The sequence below is a fragment of the Megascapheus bottae genome, chromosome 7 (genome assembly GCF_031878675.1).
Source record: "Megascapheus bottae isolate mThoBot1 chromosome 7, mThoBot2.hap1, whole genome shotgun sequence".
Lineage (NCBI taxonomy): Eukaryota > Metazoa > Chordata > Mammalia > Rodentia > Geomyidae > Megascapheus > Megascapheus bottae.
The window spans coordinates 67,650,829-67,662,908 of record NC_143515.1 but is presented as its reverse complement, the minus strand read 5'-3'; the positions used below and the strand labels follow the sequence as shown (position 1 = coordinate 67,662,908).

At 50.4% G+C, this 12,080-nt stretch overlaps 1 protein-coding gene across 2 annotated transcripts in view; it reads right to left on the bottom strand.

The window, feature by feature from the left end:
* The window catches only part of Dnmt3a (DNA methyltransferase 3 alpha), a 98,079-nt gene that overhangs the window by 69,153 nt on the left and 16,846 nt on the right, over window positions 1–12,080 (bottom strand). For both annotated transcript variants that reach the window (XM_090337343.1, XM_090337344.1), the window contains exon 2: window positions 986–1,235. In XM_090337343.1, coding sequence (XP_090193469.1) covers window positions 986–1,048 — 63 coding nt within the window. In that variant the 5' untranslated portion in view covers window positions 1,049–1,235. The remainder of the gene's footprint in view (window positions 1–985; window positions 1,236–12,080) is intronic.

The following is a 12,080-nucleotide window of genomic DNA, read 5'->3' as shown; positions in this document are numbered from 1 at the left end:
GGGTGGAAGGTACCTAGAACACAGAGGCTGCTTCAAGAAGGAGTGGGCTGGGGAAGAAGCGGAGCGTGTGGGAGGGGACCTAAGGACCAGGTCAGAAGGCCAGTGGCAGAGCAGACTCCTGTAGAGTGGGGGATAGCAGAGCACTCAGGGCCCCGCCCCTGGTGTCTGCTGAACACCCTGGTCTCCTGAACAGGCCCTGCTCTCCTAGATGGGGCAGAATCTCACCCCTCCAGAGGCTAGGTTGAGGAGACTGGGACTGCAAAGCCCACCCTGCCTGTCACAGCTTCCCTGAGAGGTGACCACTGACTCCTCCTTCACAGTGACACAGAGCCCAAGTGCTGCAGTTGGTGGCAGCTCTCCCCATGGGAGGCCCTGGCTTGGAAGGTCCCCAGACAGCATTTAGGGACCCGAAGGGCTTCCCACCATCTGATAAAAATCCCCTTTCAGGGACTTAAGCCAATCAGTGGTTTGGCTGAAGGGTGAAGAGCTCATCCCTCACACGGGTGCATCCAAGATGACACAATGAGGTCCCTGGGAGCCCGGAGTGAGGGTGGAGTGTCACCCTCTCCAAGGGCCACCAATGCCCGTGGCCTGGCCTAAGCACCCAACACAGCAGGTAGCTGCGTGCCTGCATGTGTGTGTGGTGGGCGGTTCACTACATGCCCACAGCACCCCAGGAAGCTAAGGGACAGCAGGATGAAGGCCAACCCCTCTCAGCTACACAAACCCAGGTTCCAGCCTGTGCCAACAAACACCAAGGTGGTTTGAAAGTCGGGGTCCTGGAGCTGGACCCCTTGGTCCAGATCCCTATTTCACCACCCAAATGTCCCATCTCTATTTCCCCCAATTGGTAGGCCCAGAGGTGTCCTACCACTTGGTGTGCGGGCTGAGTAATGTGCCAGCCTTCCCCTCACTAAAAGAGTGGGACCCCCCCCCCCAGACACTCACCAGAGGGTCCCCAGAGAGAAGAATGGTGGCCACTCACCTTACGATCCTCCTCCCGCTCGGCAGCGGAGCTGCTGGTGTCGCTGGGGCCGCTGGAGGGCATGGCGGGCAGCTGGGCGGTGGGAGGCAGGCTGGGGCTTTGAGGGGTTGAGAGGCTGCTAGGCTTCGGGGAAGGAGTTATTGTGGTCTTGGTAAGTAAGAGTTAAAACTGAAACATAGATTCCCAGTGAAGTCCTCGGGTGCGCTGCTGCCTTGTCGGTGTGGGGGTTTGGGCTCCCCAGTGGCTCCGCCTGTGAGGAAGAGAAGCTGGTCAGCAGAGTGGCGCTCAGGACCCAGGGCCTACCTGACCCAGGCCCCTCCGGGTCCCCAGCCCAGGACCAGACTGGCCAGGGAGGACCCTGTCTCTGACCTCTCTCCTCCTCCCAGCCCCATCAGGGAGTGGGAAACTGAGGCAAGCCCAGCTGGAGGCGATGACCATCCCAGAGCCTCCAAGCACTGCGGTGGAGGCCGGCGGCGCAGTGGGGGCCACTTCTGGGCCTTCCAGCCTCCTCCTGCTCCTCCCTTCTCTTCATTCACGGCTGTTCTACCCTTTGAACACTTCCCACACTCTCCCTCCCGCCCCAGCCCGCCCCTGGGAAACCCCAGCCTCCCCCAGAGGCCCCCAGCCCGACTACATTTTCCTTCTAATCTGTCCTCACCCGACCCCCACCCCCACCACTCTTGCCACGTGGAGGAAGTGAGACGCAGTCACAGGATGTAGTGAAATGAATGTCACCTTGCGTTTAGGACTAGAGCCTGGGCCCTGCAGAGGCCGGAACCCGTGTGACTATGGGCATCAGCCCCCTTTGCTGTGCTCCAGGGCCTTGGCAGAAGGGGGCAGGGATGTTGAGGAAGGAGGCCAGCTTGGCTCTCTCACCCGACCCCAGAAATGACTTCATTCCCCTTCAGAACTGCTGGGCTTGAGTAGTCCCCCCAAACCGCCTGGCTGAATTTTAGGGGCTTTTCTTCTTCTCTGCTCCAGGTGGAGACCAAGCCAGTGAAATCACAAAGCCTGTGCCTCCAGCCACAACTGGGGGTGGGGGGGTGCTTGCTGTATCAACCCCTTCACTGGAGCCAGCAGTTCCTTAGATCCCACCCCCAGGGAGAGCGCCAAGCCCCAGCCAAGCCCCAGCCCAAGTGTGAGCCTGCCTGGGAGGAGATTGGCAGAGGCAGGAAAGTAGGAGGCGGCTGGATCAGGGCCACCCACACCCTTCCCCTTCCAGTTCCCCCTTTCTGCTTCCCTGCTCCCCTCCCCCTCCAGCCAGGGCTCCCTGGAAAACCAGGAGCCTGGAGACGGCACAGGCCAGGCCCTCCCCAGAGCCAACCAGGGTCCCCCCCCCACCCCGACCTGGGGGCAGGTGCCCGCACTGGTTCTGCACTGGATGCAGCCAGAGGAAGCTTTTGCTGGGAGGAACATTTCTGAGGTGCAAGATGGGAAGGGCCCCAGAAGTTAAAAGCCCAGTTCTGCTAGGATGACTTGGAGTCTGTAGGCCCCTGATATGCTGTGTTATTTTCCACACCCCTCTCCGTGGCCTCAGGCTGGGCTTAATGAAGGCAGGTCACCCAGTACCTGAGAGGGTGGACACCCGTGAGAGAAGCTCTGTGGTAGATACCATGTGAGCATGTGACACTCTGTCCTCACTGGGGCAGCTTCTCCTACTTTCCTCGTTTACAGCTAGAACCTAAAGCTCAAATGGTAAGGGCAAGGCCAAGGAATGAACTTGACTCTTGATTCTGAAGCTTTTAGGGCTCAGTTCACTGCAAAGCTAAGCCCCCCACTAACACCATCCCACAGAAACAACCCTCCTGAGCCCACCAGAGACCCCATCCACCCAGAACTCTACATGGCTTCCATCTACTATAGGTCAGCCATTTCTTTTTCTTTTTTTTTTTGCCAGTCCTGGGCTTGAGCTCAGGGCCTGAGCACTGTCCTTGGACTTTCTCAAGGCTAGAGCTCTACCACTTGAGTCTCAGCACCACTTCCGGCTTTTTCTAAGTATGTGGTACCAAGGAATCGAACCTGGGTCTTCGTGCATGCTTGATAAGCACTCTACCACTAGGCCAAACTCCCAGCCCCTGGTCAGCCATTTCTCCTCAGAGCCCAGCTCCTACTTGTGAGACAGACAATCATCTCCAATCATCCCAAATGCAAGCCTTTTGGAGGTAGAAGCTGACAGGCAGAAGCACACTAGTTGGAAACAACATTCAACACGAAGCCAGCAGTTGCGAGCTGGGACCCTGATGGGCTTCTCTGGCCTTCGGGTTCCTCATCAGAACATGAGGAGAGCTGAGCTAGTTGTTGGGCACCATATCCTAGCTCTGATCTTCTACCTCTGACCTGCCACGCTGCTGAGAGCCCACAGGCATGGGGGCGGGGGTACCAGACAGACAGTGGGGGATGTCAAGCTGACAAAGCCGGGTTCCATCAGAGGCCCCCAAATGAGGCAGAAGACACCAGGCACAAAAGTAAGCAATAGGAATTGGAGGCCTAAAGACACCCAAGGGGCGCCTCCTCTGCTGAGGTTCTGTGAGGGGAGCCCTGTTGGAGCCTCTGTCTTCAGTGGGGAGAGGCAGGAAGCTAGCACGGGTAGCAGAACATCATAGGGCATTGACCTCGAAGGCAAACGCCCCGGAAGGGAAAGGGGAAATGCTTCTTCCTCCTCCCAGACCCCGGGCATCCGCACTGCATGCACTGTCCCTACGGAACACAGCTGACCTGGGTCAATCCTAGTCCCTCTGTGTTGCCCGATGGTCTAGCCATGTAAGTGACCCTCAAAATCATTCAGCATTCACTAAAACCAGCCAGGGGAGGCCACTCAAGTCTACACCTGTGGCCAAGGTGCCAGGCCTGGACACAAATCAGCCCTACCTGCCTTGACAGTTCCATTGTTCTCCCAGGGAGCAGGCCATGGGAAGAAGCCTGATCTGGACCATTGCCTCAACCCAGCAGCAGGTGCCACCATGTCTTATGGCCCTGCTGGCCCTAACACAAAGAGAACCCTTCTTACTCAGGCCGAGGACAAGGACACAAAACCACCACAAAAGATCTTCACCTGGGGCCGGGAGTTTGGCCTAGTGGTAGAGTGCTTGCCTTACATGCACAAAGACCCGGGTTCGATTCCTCGGTACCCTGGTACAATCCCAGGACTGGCAAAAAAAAAAAAAATCTTCACCAAGTGCCCTATTGTTCTTACCAAGTTTTTTTTTTTGTTTTAAAGATTTTATTAACATTGATTTTTTTACATCATATTTCAAATGTCATGTTTAACAAACAAGTATTCAAGAAGGGAATCTCTCTATACAATCGCTTCACCAGTAAGCTTCTATTTCCAGCCTGATACTTTTTCATGGCGTTTAGAACAATGTACAAATGTCTCGTGTCATCAGCGATATGGTCACCATCATTGATTATGGAGGTGCTGTGGAGGGCTGGGGTGTCGCTCAGTGGCCCCAACTTCATCCTCAGCACCCCACAACAAAACCTGTAGTGGAAATGAGCTGGGATTGACCATGCACTACATTTTACTATGCTCCTAACCCAGCAGCAATTATTTCAGAAGATGTAAATCATAAGGTTGGACATCACCTGACATAGCACCAGGTACTCCGAGACTAGGGGAGAGGATGCCTGTGCTAAAACAAGATGCTGATGAAAAAAGTGATCCCCAAATCTACCTCCCCCATGGTTCCTATTCCCTGGAGGGCAGAAAATAAGGAGGTGGCAATGTCCTGGCACCTCTGGGAGCAGAGGAGAACCGCCCACTGGACTGGAAGACAATGACAGCCAGACCTGCCACCTTCCTGGAGAATCTTAGCAGTCCAAGAGAAAAGGCCTAAAAAGGCCAACGCTTACACTGATACCCAAATGGGGTGAAAATGATTGGTCCACCAATATGGGTCTGAAAGTTACAAGCCTCGCCTTGTGCTGAGCTTTTCCTCCACGTTCTTCTGTTATTTTGAGGCAGGGTCTCACTATGTGGCCCAGGCTGGCCTCAATCTCTCAACCCATCTTTTTCCACCTCTCAGCTGCTGAGATTACAGACATGTATTTAGCCACCACACCTAGATAGTCCCCTAATCTGTTTGTTTTTTTGGATGTTTCATTGTTGGTTGGTTGGCTTTCCCCTGCCCATACCAAGGTTTGAATTCAGGGCCTCAACTTACCAGGCAAGAGTTCTACCATAGAACCCTACCAGCCCTGGTTCCATGTTCTTAACCCAAAAAGAACAAGTAGGGACAACCACACATTCAAGGAAAGCCTTTAACTTGGAAAATACAGACCAGAACAAACACACCAAACCCAAACAAATCATAACAAAAAGAACAGGAGGTAGCAGACTTTATGCACAGAGGTGATAGTATGTCTATGAAACAGGAATATGATGCTATTAAACAAGAGCAGTCAGAGAATAAAACGAGCTCATTTTTAGAAATAACAATCACGCTAGTAGAAATATCAAACTTAGTAGACTACTGAAAACAGAACTATGCTATGATTCAGAAATTTCACTATCAAAGGACATTTTGCTATCAAGAGACATCTGCATTCCCAGATTATTAGTGTTGATTAACTAAAGCACTAATCTTAATAGCTAAGGTAAGGAATCAACCTGGGTATCTATCAAGGATGAATTTATTTATATATATATATATATGTATGTATATATACACACAATGGAGTATTATTCAGGCATAAAAATAAATGCCGGGGCCAGGAGTTTGGCCTAGTGATAGAGTGCTTGCCTAGCATGCACGAAGACCCCGGTTCGATTCCTCGGTACCCCACATACATAGCAAAAAGCTGGAAGTGGTGCTGAGGCTCAAGTGGTAGAGTGCTGGCCTTGAGAAAGTCCAAGGACAGTGCTCAGGCCCTGAGCTCAAGCCCAGGACTGGCAAAAAAAAAAAAAAAAAAAAAAAAAAAAAGCTGGAAGTGGTGCTGAGGCTCATGTTAGAGCTCTAGCCTTGAGAAAGTCCAAGGACAGTGCTCGGGCCCTGAGCTCAATCCCAGGACTGGCAAAAAAAAATTTTTTTTTAAATGAAATGCCATTTGTAGTAACATGGAAGAGCCTAGGGGACATTAAGTTAGACACAGAAATAACTAGCACATGTTCTCACATATAAAATGTCAATCTCTTAGAAGTAAAGAGTAGACTAGTGGTTATCTGGGGATTGGAAGAGTGGTGAGACAATGGGTGGAGACAAGATGGATAACAAGAATAGGCTTACTCATCTGAATAGGAGCTAGAGAAAGAAACAACAGACAGGAAAAAAATTAGCAACAAAACAATTCTAGAAAACTCTCCAAAATTGACAGATACAAGTTGCCTTACTGAAAAACTGTTCAGTCCATCAATGACAGCACCTCACACCAGGAGCAGCGCTGTGAAATTTCAGAATACTTAAACAAAAGGTTCTAGCTTTGAAAGAGGAGGAAAAAAAATGACGCAGGAATATTGGGAATCAGGACGGCTTCAGACAGCTTGACACCAGTCTAGAAGACAAGAGACAAAAGACAGCACCCTCAAAACTCTCAAGCAATTGCCATGCATTGTCAAGTGGTAGAATGCTAGCCTTGGGTAAAGCTCAAGGACAATGCCAGGCCCTGAGTTCAAAACCCAGGACCAGCCAAAAAAAAAGGAAAGAAAGACAGACAGACATCTGTCTTCAGGATGTGCTCCAAGTAGGAGATGAACTTAGCCCCTAAGAGGAAGAGACACAGTAGCCAGACAGTAGAGTATCCAACCAAAAGACAAAGAACAAATTCACAGAACATCATTTACAAGTGGCCACACTCCTAGAAAGCAGGGCCCCCAGTGAAGGAAAACATATGACTCAAAAAGTGGAACTGAAACATTGTCACCTGCTGAGACTGTCCCAAATGGCAATAAGGTGGGGGGCAGGGGGGCATAGAAGGAATTAGCAATTGATTCAGAGAAAACAGGCAGAGGAATACTAAAAGTAATCATTAACTTCAGAAAAAAAGTGAAAAGAAACTACCACAGTTTACTAGAAGATTCAGCTATGACAGTGTAAACACGCCAGTGACATAACGAACGTAAATGTGTACATATGTGTTCATATATATACATACATGTATGCAAGCAAGTATGTGTATATACACACATGAAAATTTTTCATGTACTACGAAGTCAGTGACTTGCAACCTAGATCTGTAATCTTGCAATTGGGCAAGTTGGAGGTCACAGCGGTTTGCCTCACGAGGCTTACATCAAGGGAATGTTAGCGTGGCATTCTTCCAATTTCTTGCCTTTTCTGGCTTCTAGAAGCTGCCTGTCCTTGGCTCGTGGACTCTTCCTCCTCCAGTGATAGCCATCAACTGTCTCTCTCTCAGCTTCTATTACTTCTCCTCTTCCACTGCTAAGGACCCTGATGGTTCCACTGTCCTCTCAGATAATCCAGGATAATCTCATCTCCAGTTTTTAATCTAATCATATCTACGAAGTCCCTTTGGCCATATAAAGCAATACATTCACAGCTTCGGGGATTAGGATGTAGCCATTAAGGAGGAGCCATTATCCTGCCTATTATTTATTCATATACAAACACTAATACATGAGCCACGGCCTGGGCGCCATCCCTTAGCTTTTGTGCTCAATGCTATACTATTTCACTTGAGCCACATCTCTACTTCAGCTTTTTGATGGCTAATTAGCGAGTAGAGTTCCTGAAGTCACAGTCCTCAGATCTCAGCTTCCTGAGTTGCTACAATTACAGGTCTGAGCCACGGGCACCTTACATCCACATTAAAAAAGAAAAATGTAGATTCCCTTCTTGAATGCTTGTTTGTTAAATATGTCATTTGAAATATGATGTAAAGGGACCGGGAGTTTGGCCTAGTGGTTAAAGTGCTTGCCTAGCATGCATGAAGACCCAGGTTCGATTCCTCGGTACCACATACATAGAAAAAAGTCGGAAGTGGTGCTGAGGCTCAAGTGGTAGAGCTCTAGCCTTGAGAAAGTCCAAGGACAGTGCTCAGGCCCTGAGCTCAAGCCCAGGACCGGCAAAAAAAAAAAAAAAAAAAAGAAATATGATGTAAAAACCAATGTTAATAAATTCTTTAATAAAATTTTTTGTAACTATAAAAATCACTGTTACTCTAAAGGTGAGTACAGAGGGCTACAACTACCTAAGTCCTTACCATCTTGAAAGAGTACTGGAGGGGGCTCTTAGTCGTAAGCTGACCATCAAAACCATTTAGGAGGATGGCCAGGCAATCAAAAGGTAGGCAGTGTAAGAAGCTACTAAACAGAAAACAGCTATGAGGACGGAGAGTGGCTGCCTCTGAGCAGAGGAAGAAACAAGGGGCAATTACTGCATTTTGTTAAATTTTAGGGCTATTTTGACTTCTTAGAGGGAAGGGGGTGGGAAAAAAGGCTTCCACCCCTCTGCAGCCATGTTTGGCCAGAGCCATTCCCCGTGTTCTGTGAAACTGTCAGGCCTACAGCATCACCATCTGCTCCTCACACCCTGAGTTCCAAAGGTGCCACCATGCCCCTCGGGAAACATTTAGTTCTCCAAGTGCACCCTTCCTCCAAGCCCAGTCAGTCCCCCCGCCGCAGTGGATCCCTCAGCCCTACCTCAGGCCAAGTCTCCCCCAAGTCCAAACTCCTTCTGCGGCCTTAAGAAATTCCTGCCTAGACCTGGCTCTCCACCACTGTCCCCAATGCCACCCCCACCTTGCTTTCTGGGCCCTGGGGAGACCACCCAAGTCTCAGCTCCTCCTTTGCTCCAACTATAGTCATCTAGGTTATCCTGTCACAGCCCCACCTCCCATCCTTGTCCACAAGAAATCCCCCTGTCACCCAAACAATGGCAACATCACCCCTCCAGTCTTTAGAGCTCAGCCTTCTACGTAGCTAGATTTGCAGGTGTGAGCCACCACAGCCCAGCCCCTGATTTTTTTTTTGGGGGGGGGGACTGAACTCAGGGCCTGAGCCCCATGCCTGGACTTTCCTCAAGAGCACTGGCCACAGCACCACTTCCGGCTTTTCTATGAATGTGGTACCGAGGAATGGAACCCAGGTCTTCATGCATGCTAGGCAAGCATCTACCACTAGGCCAAACTCTCAGCCCCTCCCGGAATTTATTTTAATAGATAATATGAAAAGGTGTGACCAGAGTCAGAGGTCAGTACTCGGCTGAAAGCAGAGACATGAAGAAGAGGATTAAACATGGCAGTGGTTGCAACAGGGCTTCCCCTATGCTCCTCACTACATCCTGGGAAAGCCTGTGCCATTGATCTGAGTGTCAAAAGTCCTGGGAGGCACAAGTGTGCCTCAGTTTTCTCAGCTGTAAAATGGGGGAATGCTACTACTAGCCTTAGGTGAGAATTAAAATAGAATTATTAAAAATGCTTACAAGAGTGCCTGTCTCAGAGAACACACTCAGTAAAGTTTAACGATTATTAGTCTGTGACTCATCCACCCACAGATTCTCTGCTTTCTTCGGCTCCCTGGAGTGCCGCAAGTGGACGTTACTCACCCCGGGCCTTGGACTTGCTAAGAGTCTAAACGTGCCAGCCTGTGCGCCGAGCCTCACCGTGTCGCCATCTCATGAATCCTCACAAGTCAACCCACACTTTGATGCAGGTACTATTTTTGTCCCTATTTCCCAGATGACAAAATGGAGGTGCAGGAGGGTTACACAGCTGCCTGAGGTGACAGCTGGTAAAGGTGTCCCACACAGAGGCCAGGTTTTCCACTCCATCCTGTCTGTCTTGTAATTAGCATGTGACCGCTTCAGACTTACTTCACAGACTGGCCACAAAACCCTTCCTTTCTACTCACTTGATATATGAGCTTATTTGCCTCTCTGCAGTGGGGCAGGGGAAGAGGTGGTGGACACTAAAGCATCAGTTTTTTTGTTTGTTTTTTTTTTCAGAGCCTCTCATTCTTACTTGGCTTTGTTTGCTCATAGAGCACTAACCACTTGAGCCACACCTCCACACTGGCATTTTGCTGGTTAACTGGGAAATAAACTTTCAAAGGCTTTTCTGCTAAGGCTGGCTTCAAACCATGACCCTGCTCTGCCTTTGCACTGTTAGGATTACAGGCATGAACCGCTGGCACCCAGCTGGCACTGCAACTTTCTAATCACAGTATTTAATGCTCTGCCCAGTGCAGGGTTTGTTCATTCATCTGCTTACAGTAGGTCTATTGTTATCCATTTCACAGAAGAAGAAAACCAAAGCGGAACAGGTTGACTACATCTTAAGACAGCACAGCTAGAAAGTCCCAGGCAGGATTATGAGTTCGAGGGCCATCTACCTCCAGAGCTTTGCAAACAGGAAGGCACACGAGAGGGATCCCAGCCCAGCAGCCAAGTTTCCTGTTTGAGCTGGAGAAGAAGTGCACGTGCGGCGAGCACCTGGCGCCCTTCTCCGGCTGTGTCACCTGCAGGTGCAGGCTGGGGCGGGCAGAAGGCCGAAGGGGACATCTTCTCTCCTGCTCCCCACCATCTCCCTGGGTCACGGGACTGAGACTGGGGAAGGAGGGTGGGCGAGGTCTCAGTGCCACTCCGGGGGAGATGCTATCATCATCCTGCTGTTCTTTCGGATGAAGTGCTTACACTCAGCCCACCAGCTGCCCACAAACACCAAGAGCTACCGGCCGCAGGCTGCCCTGTCATCCTGTCCCCACTTCAGAGCCCATCTGTCTAGCTCAGGACTCACCGTGTGATGACCTGTGGCTCTCACACACCCCCAGCAGCCATGGCAGTGTCAAGCCAGACACCCCCAAGCGGGAGCATCGTGATCACTGCACACCCGCTGCCACAATGGTGGCCACAGGGGCAGGGGAGACTGAGTCATAGACTCCTCTGCTCACACTAACAGTTACCATGACGCACCCTCAAAAGTAAAGGGAGAAGAAAAAAAGAAAAGGTTTGTACTCAAAATAGTCACTGGAGCTGAAATTGTTCTCAGCCAAACTGAGCCTCACAGAGGTCGGGGAAGGAGCACTGATGGCCGAGTGGTGGACCCAGGAGAGGCCTGCCTGGGTGGTCAGAGGGGCTTTCTCTGGCCTGGGAGTCAGGGGCCTGGGTACCCAGCCTCGTGGTGCCTGGTGGGCTTCTGTGGCAGCCACCAGCGAAGTCTAAACCTACCCACCCCAGGAGGCGGTCCACGCCACAGCGATGTGCTCTCCACAATGCTGCACACATGCCAACTCCAGACCTCTTTGTCTCCTCTTGACCTCCGAAACCCTCGGAGGACACCAGCAGTGTGACCCCCCCTCCTAAGGAAGAACGCTTCCACCACACGACTCCAAAATGGTTCCACTGGAAGGTAAGACATTTATCTGCTTGGAGTCCTTGAATGCCCTGACCTCCGAATCAATCATCAGAAAAGTAGAATGACCTTGAACACAGTGCCTGGTAGAGAAGTAAATGGTGCTATTTCCTCAGGAGAAATTGGATTGTTGGTACACAGCGGGGCCCAGGAAGGCTAGATGTGGAACCCAGGAGACTTTAAGATCTTTCATGCCAAAGCTAGGGTGAATGGGGAGCTACAATAACAACAACAAATAGGGGCACAAGCACTGTAATACAGTTACACATTTTCTACTCACTTGATATATGAGCTTATTTGCATATATAATCTCTACCATCTCTTTTCTTCTTCTTCTTCTTGTTTTCTGTACAAGTGGTTAATTTCAAATTTTAGCTCTTTTCTTTGTTTGGATGGACCTGGGGCTTGAACTCCAGGCCTGGGCACTATCCCTGAGCTTCTCTATGCTCAAGTCTAGCACTTGACCACTTGAGTCACAGTGCCACTCCCTGCTTTTCTATGTATGTGGTACTGGGGAATTGAACCTGGGTCTTTGTGCATGCTAGGCAAGCACTCTACCACTAAGCCAAACTCCTGGCCCTTTTTTTTTTTTTGCCAGTCCTGGACTTGAGCTCAGGGCCTGAGCACTGTCCTTGGACTTTCTCAAGGCTAGAGCTCTACCACTTGAGCCTCAGCACCACTTCCAGCTTTTTTTCTATATATGTGGTACCGAGGAATCGAACCTGGGTCTTGGTGCATGCTAGGCAAGCACTCTACCACTCGGCCAAACTCCTGGCCCTGGCCCCCCCTT